The sequence below is a fragment of the Vigna unguiculata genome, chromosome 9, assembly GCF_037176805.1.
Source record: "Vigna unguiculata cultivar grain cowpea cultivar isolate G323 ecotype 2 chromosome 9, ASM3717680v1, whole genome shotgun sequence".
Classification (NCBI taxonomy): domain Eukaryota; kingdom Viridiplantae; phylum Streptophyta; class Magnoliopsida; order Fabales; family Fabaceae; genus Vigna; species Vigna unguiculata.
Window position 1 is genome coordinate 5855875 of NC_140800.1, and position 14375 is coordinate 5870249.

The window sequence follows — 14375 nt, forward strand, 5'->3', positions numbered from 1 at the left end:
AACTAACACATTGTCAACTAATATAAAAATAAATCTAATCTATCTATCCAATATCTAATATGCAAAAAGTAGTGATAATATAAGATTTATTTCTTATTTTAATTGTCAAAATCATATAAAAGATAAAAAAATATCTTTCAAATTGAATATAATGTGTCTTACAAGTATCATATACCCGGACACGGGACACGGGACACTGCATTTATGAGTCGTGTCTGAGCATGTGTACCTTTGTGTTTCGAAGCATACAAAGTCTGGAAAGAAAGCCTATCTTTGTACTCTATCGTAGTCTTACTAAGTGCGGCCTTTCGAACGCTTCGTCAGCCAACAACTCAACTCTTCGATTTTCTTTCACAGGAAAATACTACTATTCTTGTTACTAGAGCATGACATAGCAGGTGAAGTAGGTTAGTATAATTAGTTGTTGAGAAGTTTAGTTTTAAGAGTTTGTTATACCAAGTTAAAAGAGGTATCTGAACGTATATTGAAACCAGAAATTTATTGTATTTTATTGAGACATAAGATCAGAATAATCTGATGAAGCAGTGAGGAGTATTAGATATAGGCCTTAGAGTTGCATGGAGGAAGAGGAGTCCCACACAAACACTTGTTGTGAAGATACGAAAACTCATCAAACCTCTGCAATTCCCCTCCCTGCGGTATCTCACCACAAAGCCGATTATAGCTAACGTTCAAGTGCTGCAGATTTTCAACTTTCGTAAGCGCAACGGGAATGCTCCCATAAATCTTGTTGTGATTCAGATCCAACCATATCACGCTCTTTTTCGGAAACGTCAAAGGGGAGAGATCAAACTCCAACGCGTTCCTCGAAAGGTCAAGCACCTGCGTCCTTTCTTGCTCCCGAAAAGCACGGAAGCATCACCTTCGAGTTTGTTCCTTGAAAAGTCTATCCTTTCAGGGTCTAGGTTCCCCAAGGAAGCGGGAATGGGCCCGGAAAGCTGGTTGTGAGAGAGGATGAGGTCAGGCCCGGGCTTGTTGAAGGAGCCGAATGAGCCCGGGATGGGGCCCGTGAGCTGGTTGCGGTCCAACTGAAGGGAGGTGAGTTTGGGCAGTTGGTAAAGTGAGATGGGAATGGAACCGGAGAGGCTGTTGAAGGAAAGTTTGATCAACTCGAGGTTGGTGAGTTGGGAGAGGAAATCGGGGACCGGGCCTGAGATACCCGTGTTGGTGATGATGAGAAACCTGAGTTTGGTGAGTTTGGCAATGGTGGGCTGGATGGGCCCGAGAAGGTTGGGGAGGTGGTGGAAGGTTAGGAACTGTAGGTAAGGGAGGTCTCCGACAGAGGGTGGTATTGGGCCCGACACGTCAGGGTCTGGGTCGGAGGAAGATATGTCGAGGTCGTAGATTCTGTTGGTTTCTTCGTCACACTTGACGGCGTACCATTCGCAGCAATCGACGTTGGGATCCCACGACGCAAGGATGTAAGGGTTGTTGAGGTCATTCTTGAGTTGGAGCAGTGCTTTCTTGTCATGTGGGTTGCACCGCTCCGAGGAAGCGAGTGGGAATGCAAGAATAGCATGGTTTTCATTTTCATTGCTTGAATTATGAGAAGAGGGTGTAGTGTAGTAGTGAGTTGGAGAGAGTTTATGAGCATGCTTCCCATTTATAGAGATGGTAACGCAATGCGGATGATATAGGTAAACAACGTTTGCCATGTGCGGAAACAAAAATTATAGTTTTCATACTCTCGTAAATGAAAGCATTCATTTCACGTTCCACTATAACAATATATTAATATATTTTTAAATTATAAAAAAAATGAAAGAACGATGTTTAAAATATTATTTTATGACGTTGTTAACTTTTTTTTCTTTATTGGTGGTGTCAATCTATTGGTTCTCATGCGAAACAGAAAGCTCGATTATCAATTCTGAAAGCTTTTGGTAACTCTTTAAGCCAATATTGTTATGTCAGCTTGTTTGTGAGTACGAGGAGTTGAACAATTTTTACTTTCTTTAAGGATAATGATATTTTTATTTATTATTTTGATATTTTTATTTATTATTTTTATTCATTTTTAATTTATTATTTTAATCACTATTATATTATTTATTTTAATTTTTTTAATAATATGATGTGATAATTTAATGATGATTAAAATTAAAGTATTATTATCTGTTTATCTAAAACATGTCAAATAATAAAAACAGATCTCATCAATTATTTTGTGACGTGGACGGTCCTTTAGATTTAAAATGTTGAGGAAATTTAAATATGGTTAATTATATTTAATAGTTTTGTTATAATCAATTGAATTAGAAGATTGTAAAGGTCATGAGTGTGAGATATAATAGATATTTGGTTAGTGGATAAAAAGTTGTGTTTAACTTTAGAAATTGAAAGGCCAAGGATCTATAAATAGTTGATGTATTCTTAAAAGGATTGTGAGAGCAAGTAATAGTAATGAGAGTATTTTCAAAAAGATTTGTTATAAACAAATTATGTCAATATGTCCATAACAAAATTCGTCAACTCCGACACATGAAATTTATATATGAAGATTTTTTTTAATTCTAAAAAAGTATGAGAAATAGTTGAAAATAAACATCAAAAACAAACAAGCATTGAAACACAATTGAACGTCCAACTTACTACATTGAAAGCATTATAAGTGAATGATACAAAAATTTTCTGTAATAAAAAAAATCGATATTATAGATGATATTTTACCGATGAACTAAATTTGTCGATAACATTATATCTTTGTTTAAATTATCGACAAAAGTTATTGACCAAAGATCTATAGTAATAACTATTGCTAATATATTTTTAAAATAAAAAAGTTTAAAGAACGATGATTAAAATATTATATATGACGTTAACTTTTTCTATTTGGTGATCTGAATCTATTGGTTTTCATGTGAATCAGAAAACTTGAAAGCTTTTAGTAACTTTTCAAGTCAATAAAAAAATTAATTTCTTTTAATTTTTAATTTCTTTATTTAATAAATATTTAAACTTTTATATTTTTAATTAAATAATTGTTGTTTGATTTTTTATAATTGGCTACATTGTTATATGAGGAGCTATTTGATTAATATAAAATAATGAGTGATTTTTATTATGTTTATTAAAACCATGTTGGATAATAATATCAAAATCTCATCAATGGTATTGTCGTGGACAAACCTCTTATCTTTAAGTAAGTTTCAACTTCGTCAATTAGAGTATTTTTTAATTAAGTCTATATTAAATCTTTGCTCAATACTTACAAAATTGGTATTTTTTATTGATTTTTTCTTATTAATTTTAATTGAGTGATTATTTTACTTAAAAAAATTATATTTTAACTTGTCATCTTATTTATTTATTTCTTTCATTAAAAACAAATTATATAACAAAAAAATATTACTTTTACTATATTCACTATATCTTATCGGTGACAACAATCGTCATTATATCAAAAATGATAACATAAAAACATGTCATTATTCATGATGTTTTTAATAAAAATAATAAAAATTACTTATTGTTATATATTAATAATAATATTATCTTGTATTAACAAATAAGAGATAAAAAAAAACGGGTGCAGTTAATAACAAGTTATGAAGAGTATATTAGAGATGTGAACTCATGATATTTGATTTGTAAGGATTAATCCTATGTTGGTACTTTTTATCATATAGTTAAATATATTATTACTTTATTTATATTTATTGTTATAATCTGAATATAATATTTAATGATTTAAAGGAATGGTTTGAAAGAAATATAATCAATAAACCATTATTTTTCATATTGCCAACAAATTTTCACTGAACATTTATTTTTTTTTCATCATTTATATTTGTGGGGCTTCAACCCAATAAAAAAAAAGTGAATAGTTCCTCACGATATTTGTAGGTGAATAGGTTGAATAAAAAAATAGGCATAGAGCTTATCCACCTCACGATATTAAGGTTTGCCATATGCCAAAGCAAAAATTATACTTTGATACTCTCTCAAACAAAAACATTCATTTCACATTCCATTATAACAATATAATAATATACATTTCTGAATTAAAAAATTAAAAGAGTGATGATTAAAATATTATTTTATGAGGTTGATAATTTTTTTTATTGGTGGTGTCAATCTATTGGTTCTCATGTAAAACAGAAAACTCGAGAGTTTATCTATCAATTTTGAAAGTTTTTATTAACTTTTTAAGTTCATTGTAAGTTTAAATGATTTATTATTAACTTTTTATTTAATGAGTATTTAAATTTTTTAATTATGTTATTATTGTTTGATATTTTTAATTGGTGATATTATTATGTAATTTTATTTATTTATCATGTGTTAAAATGTATTAAAATAATGTGAAAAGTTGTCTTATTAATGTAAATGATTAATGTAAAATGACAAGCAATTTTTATTTTTTTCACTAAAAACACATGTTTTGGATAAGAAGAGCTAGATCTCATCATATTTAAGTAAGTTTTTATAATTAATATAAATTAGTATTGTCGTTAATATAAAACAATAAGTGACCTTTATTTCCTCCGTTGAAGACAAATTGGATAATAAAAAATCATCGTCACCGTCTATATTGATGTTAGTGACGATAAGTGTTCCTTTATTAGTGTATTGTACTTGATAATGTGAAGACTTGATAACTCATTAATGAAAGTATTTTTAATAAAAGTAATACAAATTACTAGTTATTTTATATTAGCAACAATATTGTCTTGCATTATTCACAAACAAAATATGGTAATACGATACAAGTGATATGGGTACAACTAATTAATAATGTTATAAAAGAGTAAAGTGGAGATGTGGAGTCATAGTATTTTTTTTTTTAAGGAGTGATCTTGTTTTGGTAATTTTTTTTCATATAATTAAATATAACATTAAATATGTTTTTAATTTCTTAATTTGAACTAAAGTTAAAATCCGTTATTATTTAAAATTTTGATATATTTTAATTTTTCAATTTAAAAAATGAAATGATATATTCCTCTTGATCTAAATGTGTTAATTTTTTTAGATGTTAAACAACTTGTTGAGATTGACATTTGAACTAGAATGTCAAGTAATGTAAACAATTCAATTGACAACCCAAAACGGTAACCGGAACTTCAAAAAAATTTAACGCAATTGAGTGAAAAGAACTAGATCCATTCATTTCTTAAGTTTGAGGACTAAATTATATCAAAATTTCAAAGCTTCCGAATTTAGGTTTAGAGACAAAAAAATATATTTAATTCTTAGATGATTATTACTTTATTTATATTTATCTATAATTATATATAAAGAGATGTATCTTTTTGTTGTTCTTTATTTTTTAATTTTACCATCTTAATTACTATTTTTTAAATTTTAATAATAGTTCATAATAGTAAAACTATTTTTCAGTTCTACCATTTTAATAACTATTTTTTTGAATTCAACTAATTACTCCATATAAAAGAATCATTTATCTTTTTATCATTTTAGTAACCACTTTTCAAATTTAAATAATTACTCATAATAAAAAATTTATTTACACAATATTACTTATAATAATTTTATTTAAGTAATTAAAATTTATTTTATCTATAACTATATATCTATAATTATATACACTTTTATTTTTCTAATTTTACTCTTTTAATTACTACTTTTAAAATTTAAATAATTTTAAATATTTAAAAATTCGTACGTTATAGCGTATGTGTTTACCTGAATATAATATTTTATTATTTAAAGGAATGGTTTAAACGAAATATATTCTATATTCATTATTTGCCATATTGTCAACAAATTTTAACTGAACATTAGCTTTTTCTTTTTCATCATTTATATTTGTGGAGGCTTCAATCCAATAAAAAAAAAGTGAATAATTCATCACAATAGGTGGAATAAAAAAATAGGCGTGAGCTTATCCGCCTCGCAATTATTTGCCATGTTTTATTCCTTGGGAAGGGATTAGGTAATAAATAAACTTCCTACCATTTTATAATTCTTGCTTTGGATAATCATCACAATTAAAGAATTAAAGAGTTAAGACAAATTTTACATGTTGATCACTTATCTTTTTAAATAGTAATATATCAAGTTTGTAAGACACACTTAATCACTTAAAAAATATTTACTACCATCACAAATCATGAAACACTAATTAATGCAAAACACTCCAAACCACTGGTAAACTAAACACCCATTTTAGTAAAAACTTATTTTCCATTTTGGTTTTTTTGTTATACAACTTTTGGTTATCTCTTTCAATAATTTAATTGAAAATTTTGATACTAAAAAAATATATACTTTTGAGAATTAAATATGTTTTTAGTAAATAATGATTCAATAATTGATGGAGGTGTAATCCATTACTTTTAGTTTAATGAGCAACATTATTAAAGAGAGGATGAGTGGAAAACCGCATGTCTTTAAATGCTTTACCTATGTGACTCTCTAATTAAACATTTATGTCTTTTTCTTTTCTATTTATATATTATGTGCTGTGGGGCTTCAACGAGAAAAAAGAACCGTAAATAATTTCTCACGAGATATGCGAGCTGAATTGGTGGAATTAAAAAATGGATCAAAATAGGCATTGAGAAGCTTTCAGATAATGTTGCGAAGGTTGTGATACAGCCACTATCCTATGGCCTTTGTTGGCAATTAGGGAAACTCTTAGGTCTTCTTTGCCAATTAAAGAGTTGAAAATAATGTTTTACATGTGGCATTCACCATGTCACTTTAGTAAATAACTTAAATAATTATTTCTTTAAATAGTAACATTAAGTTTTAGGTTAATGGTTAAATATATTTTTTTCCTTAAACTTTGACTATAAAAATTAAAAACTTTAAAAAATTAATAAGGGTTAAATATGTTTTTGTTCATTAACTTTTAATAAATTTTGAAATTAGTATATTTCGAAACCTTAAACTAATTTAATTCTTCATTTTTTAAAATTTTTTTGAAATATGTGGATTTAGTCATTTTAATCAAAATTTGTTAAGTTTACTTGATATTTCAAGCACTTTTCATAATAGTATTTGACTTAACATTAAAGTAAAAATGTCTCAAACAGTACAAACAATTCAAATACAATCTTGAAATGCGTGTGAAACCTCAAATAAACGTAACAAAATTTGATTAAAAGGACTGAATCCAAGTTTTTCAAAAGATGAAGGACTAAATTGATCCAAAGTTTTGAAATGGACTAATTCCAAAATTCACTGAAAGTTAAGAGACCAAAAATATATTTAACCCAAATAATAATTATAGTCTTTTTAATCCAATTATATTAAATTCTTTTTATATGTCAAACACATTTTTCAGAGGTGATATTAAGGCAAAAACGTATTAAACCGTGTAAACAACTTAAATAATATATAAATGGTTAAATATATTTTTGTCCCTTAACTTTCAATGAATTTTGGAATTAATCTATTTCAAAACTTTGGATCAACTTAGTTCTTCATATTTCGAAATACGTGGATTTAGTCCTTTTGATCAAATTTTGTTAAGTTTATTGACATTTTAAACGCGTTTTATAATAGTATTTGACTTAACATTAAAGCAAAAATGTGTCATGTTGCTGATTAAGTGTATTTGAAATGTTTTTGATGATGTCCATAATAGCATGACAATGGTTAACATGACATGTATGTGATAATCTGAAAATGTTATTCTGCTGCCATGTGATAATCTGAAAATGTTAATCTGCTATCCCGATAGTTGACTAGCCAACTAATATAGTCGACTAGGTTCGTGCCTGATAGTAGTTGTTATATAAAAATAGTTTTTGCACTTCCCGATAGTCGACTAGCCAACTAATGTAGTCGACTAGGTTCGTGCCTGATTGCAGCTGTTATATAAAAACAGATTCTGCACTTTCTGAAAAGAATATCTGTTCAACCAAAAGAAAAGAAAGAGAAGTGTGAAACAGGTTCTTGGAGTTATCTTGGAAGGTCCTCTTGAAGAATTCTATAAAGACACATTCAATTTTGACTTGGCAAGAAGAAGAAATTTCAGTCTTGGAAAAGGTGTACTCAATCCATTTTGTAGGCTTTGTTCTTGTGTTTTGATACAGTTTGAAACTGTTTATTTCTGTTGTTTTCTGTCTAAAGCAAGTGTGTGTGATAGCCTTGTTGTTGTGTGGTTGTGCAAGTGTGTGGATGTCTTGCGTGTGTGTTCCTTTATCTTAGAATTTAGATTTATCAAGTGTATTTGTAAATCTTGAAATTCTTGTGATATAGTGAATATCCCTAGCTGTGGTTTGCTAGATGAACTGGATGTAGATTCTTAAGAATCAAACCAGTATAAAAATTTTTGTGTGCTTTATCTCTTTCTCTCTATATCTTGTCATAGTATAAATGCTTCATACATTAAGCATCAAACCATACTATTTCAATTGATTCAAAAGAAAAGGTTTTTATCAAAACAATTTCAAAAGTGCTAAAACTGGACAAAATTTGTTAATACCAATTCACCCCCCCTCTTGGTTGTGAAATATTGGTGCATCAATTCTAACAACAAACAGTATAAACAACAACTCAGATAAACGTGTACAAAACATCAAATAAACCTAACAAATTTTGATTAAAATGATTAAATTCACGTATTTCAAAAGATGAATGACTAAATTAGTCCAAAATTTTGAAATGGACTAATTACAATATTCAGTGAAAGTTAAGAGATCAAAAACATATTTAACCCATATATAAAACATGTTAACACGGTGTAAACGATTTAAATACTACATAAAACTATACTTCAATAAAATTTAATGTAATTTTGTTAAAATAACTATTATATATTTTTAAATTTGCTTACGAAGGTCTTTGTACTTAATACTGTTACGTTACCACTCTGCAGGCAGAAAAGAAATCTTGGGTAACACTTGTGTATCAATTAACAAGATTAAATACACTGCTCTCCATTTTCTTCATTTAATGAAAAGGATAAAAAGGAAAGGCAAGGAGATGTTGCAAAAAGGGTTTCACAAAAATTTTACTCTACCATTACTAATCGATGTGGAACCTAGATCGTTGTTTCACGCTTCATACTTGTAAACAAATTACATGGTTGTTGAGAAGTAGAATCAGCAACTGATTCCACATTGCTTGACATCAGGCCCCTTTGTTTTCAACACAAAAGGGTCAACTCTCACCCAAACCAAGGAGAAGATAGAAGCCAAGAGCACAGACCATATGACAACAAGAGTTGGTGTTCTGTTCTGCCTACCCATTAGACCTTTAAGGAAAGGGTACAAATGGACAATAACCCATAAAGAAAAGAACAGTTTCCCAAGCAGTGCTCCCCAAGAATGTTCTCCACTGTTTATGGAATCTGTGAAGCCAGCCACAATACCAATGAGGTTGATTATTATGATGGTGGTTGGAGGTATTAGAAGTGCAGTCCATCGAATGGTATACAGTTCACGAAATTCTACATCGTCTGGTGCCTTTGATACAATGCTGAAGTTTGTGTTCACTCTTCCCAGTGGAAGAGCTCCCATAATGCTCTGCACAACGGCAAAGAGGTTCGCAGACACACTCCCAATCACCCAGAATTGCTGGCTTCTCCACCATTCCTCCAGGCCAACTCCACTCCATCTCAATTCAAGAATCGCCGAGGCAAAGATTGAGATGAACAATGCGGTGAAAACTAGACTTGCAAAAGTGCCAACCTGGAAATCAATCACTCTTCATCTGTCAATGAATCTTATATGGGGAAGGAAAACCAACCAACAATAGAAAAGTTGTCTTTACACTGTTTAAACCATTCAAAAGAGCATATTTCACTGTCTCAACAGTCATTTTTTAATACTATTTAGTTAGGTGTTCATGTATCACTGTTATTTACTTTTGTGCATTATGATTTTCCATTTTATTTGGAGTTTAAGAAATGTTCAACAAATATAAGCATTATAGTTCATTTAGTCTAGAATGCTTAATTTAGACATATCTTACAAGTTGGCATGCTAGAGGTTACTGATTATCCAATGACATATAATGTGTCTTTTTCTTCTGTAATGTAAATGAAAGTAATGATATAATAAGTAAAAGGAAATAAATGATACCGATGGTGTGATGAATTTATCAGTGAGCAAGCATATAGCAGGAACGATACAGTATATTAGGAGGGGTATTGAGCTGAAGGGGTAGACAGTGCTGTTAATATAGGCAATCCTTTGGAGTCCTTTGAGTCTTCCACTATTGAGGTCATACAGAAGAGGGCAATGGTGGCTGAATAAGATCTGAAGTGATCCCACTGCCCATCTCAGCACCTGGTTGAGTCTATCTGTGAGGTTGATAGGAGCTGTACCCCTGAATGGATCTCTTTTTGGCATGCAATATACAGATCTCCAACCATGACAATGCATCTTTAAACTTGTCAGAGTATCTGCTGCTATAGATCCATAGCTTAAACCCATCTGTACATTCCAAAAATATTTCACCTCTTTTATCTACCACTTCGAATAAGTTTTATTATGTAGTTTAAGTTTCTTCAACTCTTTTACAGAGACAAATATGTAGAAGGCTTTTGTTTTATCATCTAATTACTCATATAACTGATAAATTTGATGACTTTTCTAATTATTATCTTGCGTGTCATATCAAAGATAGTTTCTAATTGATTGGGCGTGTTAAAACTTTGTTTACATTACATATAAATGAATACCTCATATCCCCAGAGAGTTCTGTCTTCATATTTAGAACCCATGACATGAATAGCTTCTTTAAGCAGGACTTCCTGACTGGAAGAAGGATCAACACCACCTTCTTCTGTTAATGAAGAGTTCATGGTATGTGTGGACTTCTCAAATTTATTTTCATCATTCTTCTGCGACTTCAATAGTTCCTTTTCCTCATCTGTTGCTGCTGCTGCAGAAGAAGAGTAGTTTGAGATATAGGAGATAAGAAAATGATTCTTTTGTATGTTTTTGATAAATATAAAGGATTATGATCACCTGTTATGCTAGCTTCTTCTCCATTCTCATCCTGTTTTGAGTGTACTTGCACCATGCTTGGGCGTTTTGAAGACACTGGTGAGTCACAGCCAGTTAAGGATTTCCTTCTGAAGATACATGCTGAACCAACATAAGCCGGTCCCTGAAGTCCATCTAGGCACCTCAAGTTAATCTGCAGAAAAACAAACACAAAATGTAACATATCAAAGTCGACTCCAATAAAGGAAATAAATGAATTCAGAAAAGAGAAAAAGGGTGATAGGACGAGAATTAATTCAGTGCCAAAACTGTTGCACTCACATCAAATAAAACAGTGTTTTTGTTGGCATAACGATCATGCCTATCTAGGCTGTCAAATCTTAGTGGAAACTGTACAAAGCCAATGCCATTCCCAAGTTGTATGTCCATAAAGAAACACATGGCCTCTCGCACGACTTTGCTGTTATTTACATAGTGATTGCAATCCAAATTGAGCACAAAAGGAGCATTGCTTAACACTGCCGATACTCGAAGCTGGAAATTCGAAAGCAACATTTAGGCCAAAAATGAAAGCTTGTTTTAGCTTCATGTCAAGAGAATGAGAAAATGTAAGCTTGAGAAATTATGGTGCTTGAAAAGCTTACCAAGGCGTTGATTGCACCAGCTTTGCCGTGGTGTTGAAATGCAGGCCTTTTCTCACGAGATGTATAGACAAGACAAGGAAGTTCACTACCTACATTGTGAGGAAGAAGGACCTGTATCATACTTGGATGATCTTTGGGGTTGTTTCCTGGCCATGGTGTCTCATCTTTCATAGTCCACCCTTCTGGGGGAACTCGCATAGATTTAGCCACCAGTGCATTTATTCTCACCTTAAATTCTTCGTATTCTCTCTGTCATTCAAGTGCCAACAAACAATGAAACCTTGTTCTTCCCATCGAACTAGTATAACGATTAGTTTAATTGCTAAATTGAAAGTTAATTCTAACCCATATTTGACCTTTTCTGAATTTAGTCACTACTATTTCACCGAATTATAACTCATGGCAAAGGCATATAGTAGTGAGTAAATTCGAATTATAACATTGTAGATTGTGAACTTTGAAAAGTTTGTAGCCTTAGCGTGTGACTACACAAAGACCAATGTGGGGATCAAATTAAGAAAATAGTAGAGAAAATTAAGACTATTTAATGCTAACCTTCATAGTACGGCGTTCTTTTACGTAAGTGGATTGAAGCTTATCCTTTAGAAAATCTATTTTATCAGAGAAGTACTTTTCTGGTGCTCTGGGTTCTATAGAGAACTTTTTGCAGAAAGGAACCCACTTTCTGGAAAACTCAGCTGTTTCTTGAAGAGCTTCAAAGGTGAGCATGGAAGCTCCGTCATCAGAAACATAGCATGAGATTTTGTCAGCAGGGTAATCCAGGGCCAAGATTGAAAGAACAGTATTGGCTGTCACAAGTGGAGGTTCCTTGATTGGATCCACAGTAGTTACAATGATATCTATTGGAGAAAGCATGTTTGGCTTGTTCTCTTGTTCAAACCTGCAGGGCAAATTGTAGACATTTAGCTTCCAACTCTTATAAAATGCAGAATCAATCATATCAACGCCGTTGTATTCTTAAGAATTATGTTAGTTTCATGAACTTTATATTATATCCTGACTCAATCATTATAATTGCCCAAGTCTAGCTCTTGGAAGTTACATCAATTTAGTTTACTGCTGAGAAATTCAGAACAGTTGACCTGATTGAAAGACGATCAAGATATGTCTCCCGATCGATGGGAAACCATTTGGGAATCTGATCAATCATCCAGGATAATGCAAGCCAGATTTCACACGTTACAGATATGAACCATAGTCCAACTGCATCAGGTACTGGGTGGAAAATTCTGTACTGAAAGAAGAGTAATAGAAGGAGGAATCTAGCCACAACCATCATTCTGTAAGGACTGAGTTTGCCAGATGGTATTGCTACTTTCCTTGACAATGGCTCTTTCCTGCGTCATGGTATATCATATCTCGTTACATTAAAGTAGAATCACAAAGTTCCTAAATATGAAAGGCTATTGTGGTGCTTCTTACATGGCCTTTTCCTGATCAACTGAATCATCAGTTTCAGGCCACAGATTCCCTTGGCGCAACATCCACTCATCTATGTTCTCCTTCTCATCCAACTTTGCACCTGCTTCTTATGAAGATATCTCAATTATGATAAGCGTCTTCGCTACATTCTATTTATCTTTATTTATCATCAAATCACAAACTTGAACGAAATAAATATGATTTGGAAAGACAGTGTATCAGACAATTATATACATATGGTTTGGTTTCTAAACTTTAGCTCATCAAAACATCACTGCATATACTCCTCTTAGTGTGGCAGATTCCTTATAACTTCTAAAAGAGAAGGCCAAAACATACCAGGTTCTCCCACACTTGTAGATAGCAGCTCCCCATTCACCTGCGAGTTATACAATTAATCTAAAGTACTGTAGAAATGAAAGTTCAACCAGAATAAAAATGAAAATCTCAGAGTTATTTTTACATATACGTTAACTGCATGCTTGTAGAATACAGTTATTCGTCCTTCTTAGAGTTACCTTTGCTAAACCTGATTTAGAATTCCCATCATCATCTCCATGGATCATGTTTCCCTTATGCATCTCTTCATGCTTGAATTCATGTTCAATATCATCCACGTCGTCTTCATCCTCATCTCCCTCCACTCTTGGACTTCCTTTGCACATCAAGAAACATATATCAATCAAAACATAAGTTACAAAATACAAACAAGAAAAAAAGTATATACATTACAGTAGCTAAATTTCCTATTAACCTTTGATGCGCTTGTATCTTGTATGACACTGAGGACAAACTTGAGTCCCTTCCCTTCTCTCATACTCATAGCATGGCCTGCATACAGGGAAACCACACTCTTCACAAGCTACAAACAAGTCTCCTTCAACTGTAACTCCCACAGAATCACCACATATCTCACAAAGCTGACCATCTAAGTTCTTCACCGGCTTAGGCTGCAACAAATTAAGGTTGGTCTATGTTATTCAAACATACAAAAAATGTTACCTTATAATTATGAAAAAGGTTATAACCTCATCGGGTCCTTGAATGGCCACAAGCTCTTTGCTGTTTGGAGAACCAGCAAAAAGACCTGTACTAGCTTCCATGGTGAATGGGGAATGGAAGCAGTGCAAGTATCATTGAGAGGTTGGGTTTTGCATATATACCTATTCTCATGAATTAAGGTAACTAAAACATGCATGTGCCTGTTTTTCACGTGTCCACATAAGGTTACTATTGATGGTTGTGGGATTAACTTTGATTTGAAAGGTTGAAGTTATACTGCAACAAAATAAAAATTGAAACTGGGGTTATAGTTTAATTTGTGTACATGAAATATAGATTAATGCAGACACATCTTTAGCATCTGTTGTGATGATCTGTGAAAGTTCTTTCCTTG

General features: G+C 31.6%; 1 protein-coding gene and 1 pseudogene across 3 annotated transcripts; both read right to left on the reverse strand.

Annotated features, from left to right (window-relative positions):
- Window positions 1-482: 482 nt before the first annotated feature.
- LOC114162835 (polygalacturonase inhibitor-like) lies at window positions 483-1676 on the reverse strand (annotated as a pseudogene).
- A 7261-nt stretch (window positions 1677-8937) lies between these two features.
- LOC114195903 (cellulose synthase A catalytic subunit 7 [UDP-forming]-like) lies at window positions 8938-14167 on the reverse strand. 3 transcript variants are annotated; one of them, XM_085666485.1, is made up of 13 exons: window positions 14008-14167; window positions 13734-13929; window positions 13498-13634; window positions 13319-13358; window positions 12980-13079; window positions 12640-12894; window positions 12092-12437; window positions 11537-11785; window positions 11214-11426; window positions 10914-11085; window positions 10625-10824; window positions 10023-10376; window positions 8938-9629 (listed from the first exon to the last, which is right to left on the reverse strand). In XM_085666485.1, the coding sequence occupies exons 1-13, from the start codon at window positions 14080-14082 to the stop codon at window positions 9042-9044; spliced, it is 2925 nt and encodes a 974-aa protein (XP_085522611.1). In that variant the 5' UTR covers window positions 14083-14167; the 3' UTR covers window positions 8938-9041. The 3 variants fall into 3 exon arrangements, with proteins under 3 accessions (XP_085522611.1, XP_027942149.1, XP_027942146.1); XM_028086348.2 differs by having other exon boundaries at window positions 12980-13082; window positions 14008-14097; XM_028086345.2 differs by having other exon boundaries at window positions 10625-10827; window positions 12980-13082; window positions 14008-14097.
- Window positions 14168-14375: the final 208 nt, after the last annotated feature.

Bases quoted from the DNA above. Each gene is read 5' to 3' on its own strand.
- LOC114195903 (XM_028086345.2), bottom strand. From the start codon at position 14,082: ATGGAAGCTAGTACAGGTCTTTTTGCTGGTTCTCCAAACAGCAAAGAG. The intron at 13,083-13,318 runs GTATGTTTTGGC...CTTCATAAGAAG, and splicing joins TACAAGTGTGGGAGAACCTG to CAGGTGCAAAGTTGGATGAG. The intron at 10,377-10,624 runs GTATTCATTTAT...TGGAATGTACAG, and splicing joins GAACTCTCTGGGGATATGAG to ATGGGTTTAAGCTATGGATC.